Here is a 14,462-nt window from a genome sequence, read left to right on the forward strand (position 1 = left end):
AATCGTATTTACTTCCCGTCCTGCGATCCCGGCTCTCTACCAGCTCATCAAAGGACCAAGGGGAGTTAGGGAATATCGCAGCATCCCCCTCATTCTCGATCGCTTCCCCGCTTCTCCAGCTGATGATGGACCCCGAGCTTACCTCCGATCCCCCACATGCCCCTCCATGTGAGGCTCCGTGCCGTCTACTTCATAAGTAGCTCCTGGGACGACATTATCAAAAGTTTTGGTCCAACTGAGCTCTGCAATTCGATACTCTACGAGGCGAACACTACAGCAGCATACTAGACACAATGGCAGACCCCAAGGATTTGAAGATTGCCATTATTGGCGCAGGTACTCGCCGCCTGGCTCAATGACCTTGAATTCAGTTCACTAACACGAAGTTGCACAGGAATGGGCGGCTTGGGTTGCGCACTTGCACTGGCCAAGAAGGGATTCAAGCACATCGATGTCTATGAGACGGCCTCCAACCTCGGCTTCGTCGGCGCCGGCATTCAAATGCCGCCAAACGTCGTCCGCGTACTCGATCGCCTAGGCTGCTGGCCTGAGATCGAGAAGACGTGTACAGACGTGAAGAGTTCAAGCATCCGACGTAATGAGGGCCTCTGCACCACCGCATCATCCTGACAAGCACTGACATATTAGCATAGAGGGCGCTACCAATGTCGAGCTCGCCCACGTCGAGATGCCCGACATTCGGAAATTGTACGGCTTCCCCCACTGCAACGGCCACCGCTCCTCCCTTGCTGGTGGCATGTACGATGCCTGTAAGAAGGAGTCCGCCATCACATTCCATTTCGCGACAGCGCTGCTCTCGGTTGAATCCTTTGCGCCCAAGCCAACGTTCACACTGCAGCCGCGTGACGGCGAGTCCTACGCAGTCGAGTCCGACGTTCTCATCGCTTGCGACGGCATCAAGAGTATCATCCGCGCCCAACTGCTTGAGTCTATTGGTGCCGTCGGCGGGGAGGAGGATACTGGCCAGGCCGCCTACCGCATCATGCTCAAGCGGGAGCAGATCGCCGACGACCCGGAACTCCTCGCCCTCCTCGACTCGGACGAGGTCATCCGCTGGATCGGCGAGAAGCGCCACATCATTGCCTATCCCGTTTCCTCGCACACGATCTACAACCTCTCCACCACCCAACCCGACTCCAACTTTGCCGTCGCCACGAACGCGACCTACACCACAAAGGGTTCCAAAAAAGCCATGCTCGACGTCTTCCACGACTTCTGTCCCCTCGTCCACCGCATGCTTAACCTCGTACCGGACGGTGAGGTCTGCGAGTGGCGTCTGCGCATGCACAAGCCCTTACCGACCTGGGTTCACACCGACGGGCCCGTCGCCCTCCTCGGCGACGCCTGCCACCCAACACTCCCGCACCTGAGCCAGGGCGCCGCCATGGCCATCGAAGACGGCTCCGTCGTCGCCGAGGTCCTCGCCCGCGCGCCCGACACGTCTCCCGCGACGCTCCGGCGCTGCCTCAAGGCCTACGAGCTCTCCCGGCGCGACTGGACTTCCCAGCTCGTCAACATGGCCTTCCTCTCGGGCAAGCAGCTGCACCTCGGCGAGGGCAAAGCCAAGGAGGAGCGCGATCGCATGTTTGCCGAGTCCAGGCAGACCGGCGCAGTGCCGGATAAGTGGGCCTCACCCGACGTGCAAAAGATGATTTATACCAACGACTGCGTGGCCAACATCCAAAGAGACTTTGACGAGTTCTTCAGTAGCGTAGCATAGAAATGGGACGGCAGATCATATGATACTCACTCTGTAGATACCTGAATCTGTTGAAATAAAATAAAAATTCCGGTGGAGTTTCGGTCTTCACTTTTGCCCTCCGAAACCTCTCTTACACATGTAACGTGAAAGTCTCCGTGGCGTTGCGCCTAGGATGTTTGCGTCCTCGGCCAAGCCACTCTCGATGAGGCATACCCCGCACTCCAGAGCTCAGCTCACCTGAGCTTTACCGATAGGGAATCAAAGTCGCACAGTTTAGAGTTTAGAGAAGAGGACGGCAAGTTCTCCAAGGCGTATCCGTGATGATATTATGCTATGCGGTAAAACCTATGGAAACTCCCGGATCCCACCGGGTTCGAAAAAACACCAAAAGGAACCCAAAAGACCCTCGCAGGATTTGAAAAGGGCTTGTCTCCCTGTGAAACATACCCGACTCTCCAGCTCAAAGCACCAAAAAAAAAAGGTAAAAAGTTGTTGTTCCCGGATTCCACCTCGAGGAATCAAGAAACCCCGTCATCCCTTTGACGCCGTTCGAGACATGCAAAGATTCCCCCATGCTTATGACGATGAGAAAAGCGCAATGTCGGCCTCGCCCCTTACGACTCTGGTTTTGGCCCATTTCACAACCGGCGGAGAGTCGTCGTCGTCGTCTGTCGTGTATCTTCCCACGCCATGCCATGCATTTCTCAGCACCGCATCGTGTCCAGGCCAGATATCTCCATACACTTCGTACCACGTCTCCTTCTCTCCTGCCATCATCCCATTCGAAGTGATACTGATTCTGACGTTCGATGTGACGATCGGTCGGAGTATTTCAGTTTTGGGGGTATCGTGTGATTTGTATCGCAATGTCGCTCCGTTCAAGTTGGACCCTCGAGCCTCTAGTAAGACATCCCGTTCGAAAAAAGCCGCCCGCTTAGAACAAGCAGTCAAGACAGCAGCAGCATGCGAGCGCACCGAGCAGACCAGCCATGATGCCGCCTCCCGAGCCGCCGCCGCGGTTGTCCTGGTAGTAACCGCCTTGCGGCGGGTACTGCTGTCCGTACTGGCCCTGGGGCGGGTAGGGTCCTTGAGGAGGATATTGTCCGGGGGGGTACTGTCCCGGAGGCGGGTAAGGGCCTTGCTGGTGGCCGTAGTTCATCTCCGGGCCGGGGGAGTAGTACTGTCCCGGCGGAGGGGTGCCGTATCCTCCTGGGCCGCCCGGGGAGGCGGGGAGCCGTAGCCTTGGTAGGCTTGTTGCGGGTGTTGAGGGGGAGGACCGCCGTACGCGGGGGGCTTGTCGTGGTCGGCCATTATTTGGATGGAAGCTGGTTATTTGTTCGTGATGGATGAAGATGAGAAAGTACTAGGCGCGAAGGGTTCGGGTTGTGTCGCGGGTCGGGTAAGAGGTGAATCACGTAAATTAGTTTTTTCGGATTGCCTTTCGACGACGATTCGGAAAATAATAAAAAGCCAAGGAGCCTGTCTGCTTGAAGCGGTGCGGCGAGATCCCCTTTGTCGGACGGAGGCGGCGGAGGATTACGTGTAGAGGATGAAGGAAGAAGAAGAATGCAAGCTGCGGATGGCGAAGGGGGAGAAAACCGGTGCGAGGAGTTTAAGGAACGGGTATCGAAGAGCCACGCACACACTGGACAGAGAGAATGAACACACCACCCGGAAGAACGTGGCGATGTTGGGGAAAAAGAATGAGAGGATGGAGGGCGAGGAAAGGACGTGCGTTGCGTTGCGTGGATGGATTGGATGGGAGAGAGCCAAGCCGCGATTTTGGAGGGAGGCAACCTGCCTGACCCTTGTTGGTGTGAAGGGGAGGGAGGTAACTCCGTACCTTATCCTATGTTCGCCTGGCCGCACCTGCTGGTCGCCTGCGACCTCTCGTTTCGACGCTCTCTTTCGTTTTAGCGGGCGGCGTTAAGTTTGCGGGTTTGCTCGTGACTCTAGCCTGAAATAGGCTTATGCGCACCAAGTCTCTGGGCGCGCGCCGCGGGCGAGTCTTGGGGGGTCTTGGGGTCTTGGAGTGTTCGTAAGCTTGTCTTTGCCAGGTATCTTTTTGTTGGGTCCCTTTTTGCAGTGTAATTGCGATGGGATCCGTATGTCTCCGTTTTGGACGGCGTTTTGGACGGAGGTTCCCCGTTCACTTGCACCTACAAATCATACGGATTCCGGACTACTATTACGGATACAATTCATAAAAAACACAAATGCAGCGGTTCAAGAAGAAAGGTTCAACGAAGCTTCCTGCACAAGCTCTCCTCCCCTCCTTCATCCCATCTTCAAGGTATGCGCGACACAAGGCAATAAGCGTCGGAGGGAAACAGATACACAACATCAAGCAGTACCTAGGACCCAAAGCAAGCACCTGTGACATTCGCCAGCCCCAAACTGTCCCTGTCTCAAGACCGTCCGCCTCCCCTTCTCCTTCTCCTGCTCCTCACCAGTCAAGCTCACCCAACCATCCCGCAATGAAGAACCCCCCCAGGCCCTTCGGCTCCTCGGCAAAGACCCCAGCAATCCAATGAGAGGCTAGCCACCATCCCAAAAGTCGTGTTCGCATTGCCCCATCTGATCACGCCCGTTGCTGTTGCAGCACTGGCTGGAGCTTCTCCCCATGGGTACCACGACAGTGAGGCTGCCGCCGTCCCGGAGCGGCATGCACCCAATCAACGATAGGCACTCGACCTGCGCGGTCATCAAGTGCTATGTTTGGAGCAGACCCGCTCCGGCCTGTTCGGGCTCACTGGGCTGGCCACTGGCGAACGCAGCATGTCATCAAAGAAAGGCGCCTAGCAAGGGTCTCGCAGGACGGGATCTGTCGGCGCAGGCGGTACTCCGCCGACGGAGGACAAGAAGATCCACTGTCACCGCTGACACTTCCGATAATTTCGGCCCCGTCGCCGATGTTTTGCGAAGCATCCGGCCCGCCTCCGCTTCCCTTATCTCCGATACTTTCTCCGTTTTGGCAGTTGTTGCCAGAGGTAAGGCACTGACGACAACGCTCTCTTTCGTGATGAAATGTAGGACAACACCCTGGGAAAAAGTTGCCTCGCACCCTTCACAGACAAGGTAAAGTAAGCTTCGATACAGCCGTGAGAGCTGAAATACACAGAGAAACTTCTGGTCCCGCTGCCATCTTTGATTCACAAACAACATTTCATTTCAGCAAGGCGACACAGTTTTAGTTGATAACGTCATAACAAGCGCTGGTCTTCAGTTAGGTTTGCAGGATATTCTGTTTGCCTAACAAGAAACCCATTCCCAGGGATTAAGCAAAGTCGAAGTCGAGAGGTCTGGCGATGAAAACCCCTGCTGACCGAAGTAAGTGCACCATTGATACACCAAAACAAGAACATTCACCAACTTGAGGTACCCATGGAGTTCACGCAAGGTGGGGAATCTGACCTGATTGTAGCTTTATTACCGAACAGCCCGCATCAGGTATCGAAGTCTCCTCACACGCCACCAAAGTAAATACCGTTCGCATCACTCAGCGGACGTTGTTTTGTGTGCGTAAGTCTCGGTCACCAACCGCATAACCGATAGACATCCTACACCTTCCCCCTAACATCACCTCAGTTTCCAGATTGATATCTGCATGCTACTGAATGCAAAGCAAGCAAGAACATGGAAAGAATAGTTTTAGGAGGGAAGCGACTGCAGTGCCTATGCTCCTAGTTGTGCGAGACCCAGCAGTGACCGCAGCTTCAAGCAACATAGAGTCCAACTGCAGGTCCGGTTTGGAGTTACCCTTTCGTCAGACGACAGCTCCAGGTTGCTATCATGGAGGGATAAAGATGGAACCCGAGCGCCTTGATTATGCCACCATTAAGTGAGAACAGGCATCGACTGGTACTCTAGACTGTTAACTTGTGCGCTCGCCGCAGTGAAGAAACGCGAGGGACGGGGCATCCAGTACTCGCTCTGAAGAAGTCGAAAGCTCTCATTGTGCATACGGTATGGTCAACGGAGGCGAAAAATCAACAGTACAACCATAATATAAGTGAAAATCAATCAGCCACCCAATCTTTTGAGCATAACATGCAAAAGATGATGAGTTTAATGCTCAAATGAAGCAAAAATTCCGAAACCGAGAATCGAACTCGGGGCTATGCCTAACCTCTCAAGTCATTGAGAGGGCATCATGTTGGCCACTACACCATATCGGATGTTATTGAAAATCTGGTTGGAGATTGTAACCTAAGTAGCGTGCTCTGCTACGCAGCTGGAATTTTGCCGGCACAACACCCCACACCACAACATTTGCTACGCCTTTCCTTTCCCACAGTCACGATCTACAATCGGTGTCAAAAGTATAGCTGTCCTCGGATTCCAAACTTCCCAGCTTTATTTTCTTCCTTAGATTATCACCCTGCCAAGTGTTCCTCAGCATGCTAGCAACATGACCTAAGCTCTCATCCCACAAACCGTCCTCCCTCAATAACCCGCCTCCGCTGGTGTCGCCCGCCCAGGAGACCACCAGGAAAAAGAGAAAGAAAAAAGAAACAGAAAATGCGTCCGACAAAAAAATCTCCCGCCCACAACCGAATCGTTGATCATATATCCGTAATTGTAGAGAAACGCTCAGAAATCGCTGGCAAATGTTGTCATCGTTGTGCATCGCTTCGCTATTTCGAATCAAATGGAGAAGAGACGATGTGTGAGAAGACCAAAGGCACGTAGGCCTAACCAAGGAGGGTGGGGGGGAACCCCCCTCTTTTAACAGATAGTGACGATGGGTCTCCGCCGCTGCTTCGTTTCGCTTTCAATGGCCTAGGGTAGCTCCAAGGGTCGGCAGTCCTCGTCTTCGCAAGTCGCTATTCACTCCTTCGGCGTGCTCGAGAAAGTGACCTTGCATCGAGTCCCAGAGAGATGCTGGCGGTACTACCAATGCTCGTTAGCCCATGTCCATCTTCCTTCTCTGTCCAAACTGGAACCCTCTTTCTCACCTTCCAGCACTCCGCTCCTTTCCAAGGCGTATTGAGTCACTGCGCAGTGAGTGCTGATTTGAAACATAAAACCTGCGCAAGAGTGTCAGCCGCGGTGCGATGGGTGTTGTTGCCTCCCCTTGCTATTCTTACCGAGAAAACCTTCTCCGACGCGTTGGGCCTTTAACTCGTTGGTAGTCGCTTGCACAAATGCCTCATGGGTTTCTGTAGACCCCCTGTTAGTATCTGGCCTCCTGTCTGAGGAAAGAGATCTCCCGCATTCGTACCTCCATGAGGCATGAAGCTCGACTGGAAACTCAGGCCACCAGCTTCCAAGTTGCGACTGGTGCCCTTGTAACCGCCATACACAATTCCCACCACCTCCGTTGACATATTCCGATGATAATACTACACCCCGTTAGCCACGACACTTGGGACACCCCGAACAGGGAGACAGAACGTACGGGAGGTCGAAAGGTATTCGTTGCCGAAGACCACTTTGGCGTGAAGAACATGACATCTGTTGCGGGTATACCGGGCATCTTGGACTTCGCCGTCAAGACGGTGTACAAACTGGGGTCGGCTTGGTCCTTGTCCACGAAGGCGGCGTTGACAAACTTCTCGACGGCATATTTGAAAGGCACATAGCTATCAGATTGTTGGCACCTGAAGGGAAAAAACTGGGGGGATGGGGGTCTCGGAGCGGGCGTTTCTCTTACTTGCCATCCCAAGCGACCACGTCAAAGGGCGTGTGGTTCTGTTTGCAGGACCACAACTTGCCAGCCAGTTTATACACGACTAACACGCCGCGTCAGTCAGCGTGGACACATCTTGGCAAAGTGATAGGGCAGACTTACTCTCCCACTCTGACGTATCCATGTCAAAGGAGGCGACGGGGAACTCGAAATCGCGAGGCAAAGCCATCCCGTTGCTTCCCAGCGGTCCCAGTTCTGGCAGCTCGTACCGGCTTCCGAATATCTCTTGGATGTCTAAGCCCATCAACTGGATGTTCTCTCATGCATATGGATATCGTCAAATGACTCACAACCCCGGGCCGGACCATCCGGCAACGCGACCTTGAAGCGGATGCCACTCTGGATTACCGCCAGCTCGCCAGGCCGAATCATCATTCTGGAAAGATCGTCAACAGATTTTCCTCACAGACTGAAGCCGGTGACTGCCCACCTCCCGAATTCTGTCTGGATGTCCAGCCTGCCAGTCTGAGGCACGAAAAGCATGTCGCCGTCATTGCTGCAGAATGCGCGCTTCTTCATTGAAGAATTTGCGGCGTACACGTGTACAGCCAAGCCGTCCTTGATCGTCGAGTCTCCGTTTCCAACTATCGTCTTGAGCCCCTGGACGAAGTCGATAGTCGGCCCATCTGTCTTTGGCACCGAGAATGCTCTCCAACAGAGTCCTCCGGGAACAAACTCGACATTCTCATTCCCAGATGTGAATCTTGACTCAATCTTATGGCAAAAACATGTCAGGGGTGGGCCCAGTTTGGAGGTAGTTGCGTTCCGCGGAAAAGGAAGGGGATCCAAGGAATGAGAAATGACTTACATCTGGGTTTCGTGGCATCTTTGAGATATCTCCGTGAGCCACAGATGGGAAAATCCGGTAGAACCAGGCATTTTGAATGTCGATTCGAGAGGCAACAAAGGTTGAACCGTTGAGCTGCTCGGAATAAAGGTTGTACTTGACTCTTTGTGGCACATTACATGAGCGAGGTAGAGTCCCGGGGCTTGCTGGTCAGCTCAGACTCTTGATCAAGAACTGGGTAATGTCAACTTACATGGCTTCAGAAGAGAATCTGTTCCCAAACCCAACTTGATAGATATACGGATCTTCCGGAGAGGACTCCGTAGTGAAAGCGTGTTGGGCAGAGGCGCCCATTGTCAGTACGGGGTCTGAGGAGGTCATAGGATACCTCTCAGAGTTGGGAATGATGGCTCCCATCGTTAGTTGGCGAGTGAAGGAAGGCGAAAACAGGAGCGTATCTAGACGTTGATGGCTTCTCAAGGAGGTTCGGTGAGTGTTGTGGATTGCAACGGGCGTGGTGTTACAAACAGAAGTAGACGGGCATCATGAGTGATAAATGCCATGTTCCACAATCGACATTTGTGGCGTCCCCAACCGGTCACTATTGACGGGCACAACTAACTTTGGCTCGAGAACAGGCCCTTGCATCCGATGACACTAAAAGAGATCAATCGGACCAGCGTTCAGTCGCGTAGAGCGCAGTCGTAGACAGATCTCTTTCATGGAAGTTTCGGTACCAGCAGTACTTACACTCGGTACGTATTCCCAAGTGGCCGGGCGAGGGAACGTCCCGCCCATTGCCTGCCGGCATGCGGGAGCACAGGAACTGGGTTCCTGGGCATCTGGTGTGCCTTGTCTCCCCCTCCCTTCTGCCCCCCACCACGAACACCGATTTGCTGCAACTCAAACTGAACAAACCCCTTCGGGTATTGGCCAGATCTCAGGATGTCACCAGAAGAGCGAAACACTAGTGCAATGCCTTCTGAGAATGGGTCGATGTAAGCTTTGGCCATCATTCGCCTTTGCGCTACAAGGCGGTCTTAGTGGGAAATATCAGGTTAAAGCAGGCCTGGTTTCTCGCACAACGGTCGAGTTGATGACCGCAATTTGGCCCGGGCTGGCTAATTCCCATTTCCCATCTGGGGCACCCGCCGTGCTGCAAGATCAGTCGGTCGATATCCGAGCCAGGATCCCGTGTTCGACTTCCAACACATCTCTGCCTCTGAAGACGTGAGATGTCTTGAAATCGCGGACGAAAGGGCCATCTACGGCCATGCCCGGCACCTACGGATTGGACCGTCACTCCCGTATGTTCCGGGGATTTTGCTCGTGACCCGATGTGGCGGAGAGGGGGCAGGGCAGACGCAAGATTCCATGGCGAGCCGCGAATGGGGCAATGTACTCGAAAAGTATCCGTACTGAAAACTTGAATGTACGGATATAGAGTGAAGGAGTTGGAAGCGCCCGGTTGACAGGTGCCACATCCCTGACAAAAGAAAGGCCATGACTGGACTCGATGTGGCGCGCAAAGATAAACCATCCACTCGCGGCCGGCAATCGCTAGCCCCAGATGGTAGTTAGATTGGGATTCGGCAGTAAGTGATCGTCGGATCTTTGCGCACTGTATCCGCAGGACGGATAGCCTTCCTGCATCTTGCTGGGTGTATGGATAGGCGTATGGCCAAGGGCAACATCGTACGGTACAGTAGACGTGACACTACCTAAATATTGCGCTTCCACCGACGCTGGCGGCCCCAAGCAGAGTGAGACACGAAATACCTGAGGCCATCAGCTTCTTCGGTCTGATACTTGGCCGAGCTTCCGAAGCATGCCTTTTCAGGTATTATATTCGGATGTGGACGAGTTGTCTCGGTACCAAAAGTGCGTTGCATACGTGGGGAGCTTGATGCAAGGGCCGTCCAACCCTCACGGTCCACGAATAAGTAGTCTGTGACGCCGGAATACCCAAGGGCAATGTCCCTCTGCGCTAGGCACGCTCTTAAGAGAGGCCCCTGCCGATCGCCCATGGCACAAGCCGCTGTCAGGCTGGCCTAGGCCTAGAGACTCGTTTGGCGTCGAGTCCCTTGACTTGCCCCCCTATTTGACTTAATATCGGTCGCTTCAATTGTAATTTTTTTTTGTCTGTTTGTAGTAAAGCTCGCTTGCTCGTGTTCTGTGTGGTCATCAGTTTGCGTTGTTAGCACTGAGCAAGTTTCTCCTCAAAGGCGCCGAGCTATCTAAGTGCGCCCGCTGCAACGATGTGATCGATCACCGATAACCCTTGGACGATGCTGCGGCCCTTTTTGTTTTTTTTTCTTGTGCTTTGGGCATGAGGTCCGACTTGATAACAGAACGCAGAGCAAGACATCCTGCAATAATGGCGTGACTTCTCGGGTGAGCTCATCTTGGGATGGGGGGTTCGTTCACGGCCCGTTCGACGACATGGGCAATAATCGAGCGTGATCGAAGATTGCCTGGGCAAGTAAACTTTCCCAGGTTATCTCCCTCAGAAGCCAATACCGCTGCGAAGGCTCCCCACATCCGAGTAAAGTAGGTATGAAAAAAGTCTGGTGGCGTGTGAGGTAGCGTTTCTTGTAACGTAGTTCTGTGCACGAGAGGGTGCTTAAAAAGGCCCAGTTTGGAGCGCCTAGGCACTTTTCGGGAACCGGGATGGTGCCTCAAGAGACAGAGACAGGCGGGATGAAATGCTCCAAGTCGTAGACGGAGTTACGACCGAGCCAATGAAGACAAACGAGATGAGAGCGGAATGACGGGATGCAAGTAGAAAGTATTGCGGTCCGTCTGGCGATGTGTGTGACGAAGGGGGAAGCTAAGGCGGTCGAGGTTAAGGTCGGGAGTCTAACAGGAAAAGCAATGGGTGCTAACCTTATGGACTAAACAGTCGCCAAACTCCATACGGCGTAGTCGCGTAAAGTGGCTTCGGGAGACTCCAGACTTTCCTCGCGTGTGTTGCGTTGCAACCGCCCGAGAGGACCTACAATTCCGGCCGATGCTAGGTTGTACAACAGGTAGATGCAGTTGACGAAGAGTGCGTAAGGTAGTGTAGTGTCTCGGCCGTCAACCGTGAGTGTAACTGCAAGTGCGATTGCAACCACCAGTGCAACTACATGCTGCATGCTGAAGCCCACTCGCCCACTTGATGCCATGTGATAGGTGGTTGAGTTCTGGACAACCTCCATAAGCTGGGTATTGGAGGAAGCGAGTATCCCGTAACGATGCGAAGCGCAAGGGCAGCCGGGGAGTTACAGGGAAACGTCCGGCCCAAGTGGCCCGAAATGGCGTGTCGGCGGCTGCGGGTGATGGTCTGGGTGTTGCGAGCTCTGCCCAAGTAGGGAGTATCCGGCAGCAGACCAAACCAGAAAGTCGGAAAGGCTAAAAAGTGAGGCATCTCGACTTACATGGCAGGATGCCAAAGCAAGTAGGGATAATCCGGAGTATCGTCAGCGAGAGAGAGTCCAGAGCCCGGGAGGCTACGTAGGCAGGCGCGCAGAGAGGTAGAGATGCCTGTCAGTCTAGGGGCGGAATTTTGGCGAATCTTGATTTCGTAAAAGCCTATGCTGTTAAGAGAGACCCATGACCTTGGACCATGACGCCTTTTCTTGGCACGGCGGTTGTGAAGTGAGAGAACAGAGGGTTCGGAGCCGTGGTCAGTGCTCGATGGTGCCGTGTATGCGGAATTGCCTGCCCGCAACTTGCAGACTGCAAGTCGACCTCGCATGCCCCCCCTCCCCCCACTGTAACGCCGAAGTTTAGAGTTCATGGTCGGGAGGGGCAGCCCTGGGCGGTGTAAGCGGAGGGGAGGCCGGGCCAGGGATGGGATTGAGGCCATGGGAAAGGCAAAGACGACTTCAGCCGCCCGCCCGCCATATCGGAGGGGGTGATGGACGACACATGTGGCGGAGAAGGCCCGCCTCGGAAACCGTTGTCTAGCGTACTTGGTGGTGGTTTCTCGTCATATCTTCGTAATTCCGTACGACTCGAGGGGGAAATGAGGTGGTGGTAATATCCGTAGATGAGAGATATGTTGGGGAACTAGAGGCTAGGTGCCTGTCTAGTGTAAGTGAGTGGTCCTTCTTTTCCTTCTCTCTCTCTCTGTCTCTCTTTTCTTCACTGTCTAGCTCTTGGTCAGTCAGGTTCGTGGGTGTGTATTCGTATGTACAAGTATGGACAAGGTAGGTACCCGCCGTGCCGGCAAAGTGGGTGGTGCGCTGGTTGAAAGTTGGGTCCAGGGACACGTTGCGCGCGCGCGCGCCGTCACAGCCTCACGGCCATGTGCGTGGTGTTTCCAAGGCTTGGATGATTGAAGTCACCATGGGCTTGGCGAACCAGACCTGACTCTGCCTTGCGGTGGCCCTGTCGAGCTGGAGACTGGAGTTGTGTTGTAGTATAAGGTAAGGTAAGGTAGGTAATGGTCCGTACCGTGTAGGAGTACCTGTCTCTGGATGGTCCCAAGTACTGTGTAACTTGTAAGTCAGGGTCCCAGAGAGGCGGGGCTAATAATAAGGTAAGGAATGGTATCCGTTCGGAGTACGAGGGACGCAGCACCTTAGTGAGGAATCATCGACTCCGAGTTGGTCGGTGGTCCTTGAAGAGGATCCATTCCAAGTGTCCACCTCCCGAGGAAAACGCACGTTGCTGTGGGTCTGTCGGCTATTCTGAGGTCCACCAGATTGGATACCGATGGGCGATGAGCGATGAGGGATGCGCGACTTGCGATTTGGTGACCTGGAAGGACAAGGAACGAAAAGACGTTGGCACCTCACGTTGCACGTTGGGGCGCGTTGCGGCTTGGGCTTTTTGGGCTTGGGGGTGAGGCGGCAAACGACTACCTTACTGTGTAGTACTGTGTAAAGTAAGGTAAAGTGAGGTATCCGTAGGGGTTTGAGGTGTTGCCGTATTAAGGTAGGTAAGGTAGGTTGGTTGAGTGTTGGGTGTGGTGTTGTTGGCCTGGTGCGCAGGGCGACGTTGGAGAATGGAGAATTCGGGGAAAGAGAGGTTGTGGTGTCTGTGTCGACACCAGGGCAGGCAGGTGCAAGATCCAATCATCCATCGTGACTGCCTCCCGACTTTTGCACACTTGCCCACTTAGGTTGCTTGCACACCTACTCCAGCACTCCAGCACTCCAGCACTCCAGCGCTCCACCACCACCAGCACTTGCATCTTCTTGCCCTTCCGCCATTTCCCATGTCATCCAATCCACCCGACCCGACCTCATCTTCAACCCGCACCCGTAACCGCACCCGCTTCACGAATCAACCCGGCCCAAGTCAACACCAACCCACATTATCAAAACTTCAGCTCCAGCCTCCAGGTCCTTCACCTGCTTTGGATCTGCATTTGCACCTGCACTTGCACTCGCATAGTGGCACCGCATCTGCATCTGCAATTGGCATTGGCAATTGGCTCTGAGGTGGCTCTGGCCCTCACCAACATTGCACTTGCAGCTGATTGACTGATTGATTACCTTAGTTCCTCCCTTGTCTTCCCACCTTCCCGTCAACTTCACGCAACTTCGCCCGCGCCATCCGCTGCATGTCCCACACGAATAGCACTTGCATCGTCCAGCCCAAGTCCATCCGTACCATCTGGTTTTTCCTTCTCCCCTCTACCACAAAAATCACAACCAGACAAGTCATCCACCCACCCACTCCATCCTCTGACACAGAAACTGCTAGCTCACCTGAGTCAACTCATAAATCTCTTTCCGACGACGTGTTACTTGCACTGGTTGAAACAGACTCATCAACATCTCGCCTAAAACATTCTCCCGGCTTCTCGACCTTTCTCTGTCATTCAACTTGTTCGTGTCGTTGATATTCGATACCACATCGCGTTTGTGGTAGCCCTTGACTCGACCTGAGTGGTGGCAGTAGCAAGGACCATCTCTGCGGACAACTCTCCGCCGCACCCAGTCTGTACCTTAGGGAAACACAAGCCTTCGAATCAGATCACCAGGGCATCCACATCTTGCCGATCTCTCCTCAAGAGTCCAAAAGCACAAAACATCTCAAATCCTGTTTGATTCGCCTCAGGACGGCACGAATACAGCCATAACTGTGCCGGGTACTCGCACTTGGTCACGGTACATCGACACGACTGTTGTCATCTCAGGCTCTCAGCCCCCCCGCAACTCTTGTCATCAACCGCGCGTCTGCTCTCCTCTACCACAGCATCCTTGGCCATCACCTCACTCAAGGTTTATCAAAGTGACAATCATTATCCGAGACGACAACGACGA

General features: G+C 53.9%; 2 protein-coding genes and 1 non-coding gene across 3 annotated transcripts; 1 reads left to right on the top strand and 2 right to left on the bottom strand.

The window, feature by feature from the left end:
- Positions 1-293: 293 nt before the first annotated feature.
- On the top strand, positions 294-1,741 carry N0V96_005896 (uncharacterized protein; the record flags this gene model as incomplete). The annotated part of the gene is made up of 3 exons (XM_053189481.1): positions 294-336; positions 395-595; positions 654-1,741. 3 exons carry the CDS (start codon positions 294-296, stop codon positions 1,739-1,741), a joined length of 1,332 nt encoding a protein of 443 aa, XP_053052934.1.
- A 916-nt stretch (positions 1,742-2,657) lies between these two features.
- On the bottom strand, positions 2,658-3,034 carry N0V96_005897 (uncharacterized protein; the record flags this gene model as incomplete). The annotated part of the gene is made up of 2 exons (XM_065757522.1): positions 2,658-2,964; positions 3,009-3,034. The coding sequence occupies 2 exons, from the start codon at positions 3,032-3,034 to the stop codon at positions 2,658-2,660; spliced, it is 333 nt and encodes a 110-aa protein (XP_065613865.1).
- A 2,780-nt stretch (positions 3,035-5,814) lies between these two features.
- N0V96_005898 lies at positions 5,815-5,901 on the bottom strand. Its single transcript has one exon. It is a non-coding gene; the product is annotated as a tRNA-Glu (tRNA).
- Positions 5,902-14,462: the final 8,561 nt, after the last annotated feature.

Source organism: Colletotrichum fioriniae (assembly GCF_027942845.1).
Source record: "Colletotrichum fioriniae strain IMI 355084 chromosome Unknown scaffold_6, whole genome shotgun sequence".
NCBI lineage: Eukaryota > Fungi > Ascomycota > Sordariomycetes > Glomerellales > Glomerellaceae > Colletotrichum > Colletotrichum fioriniae.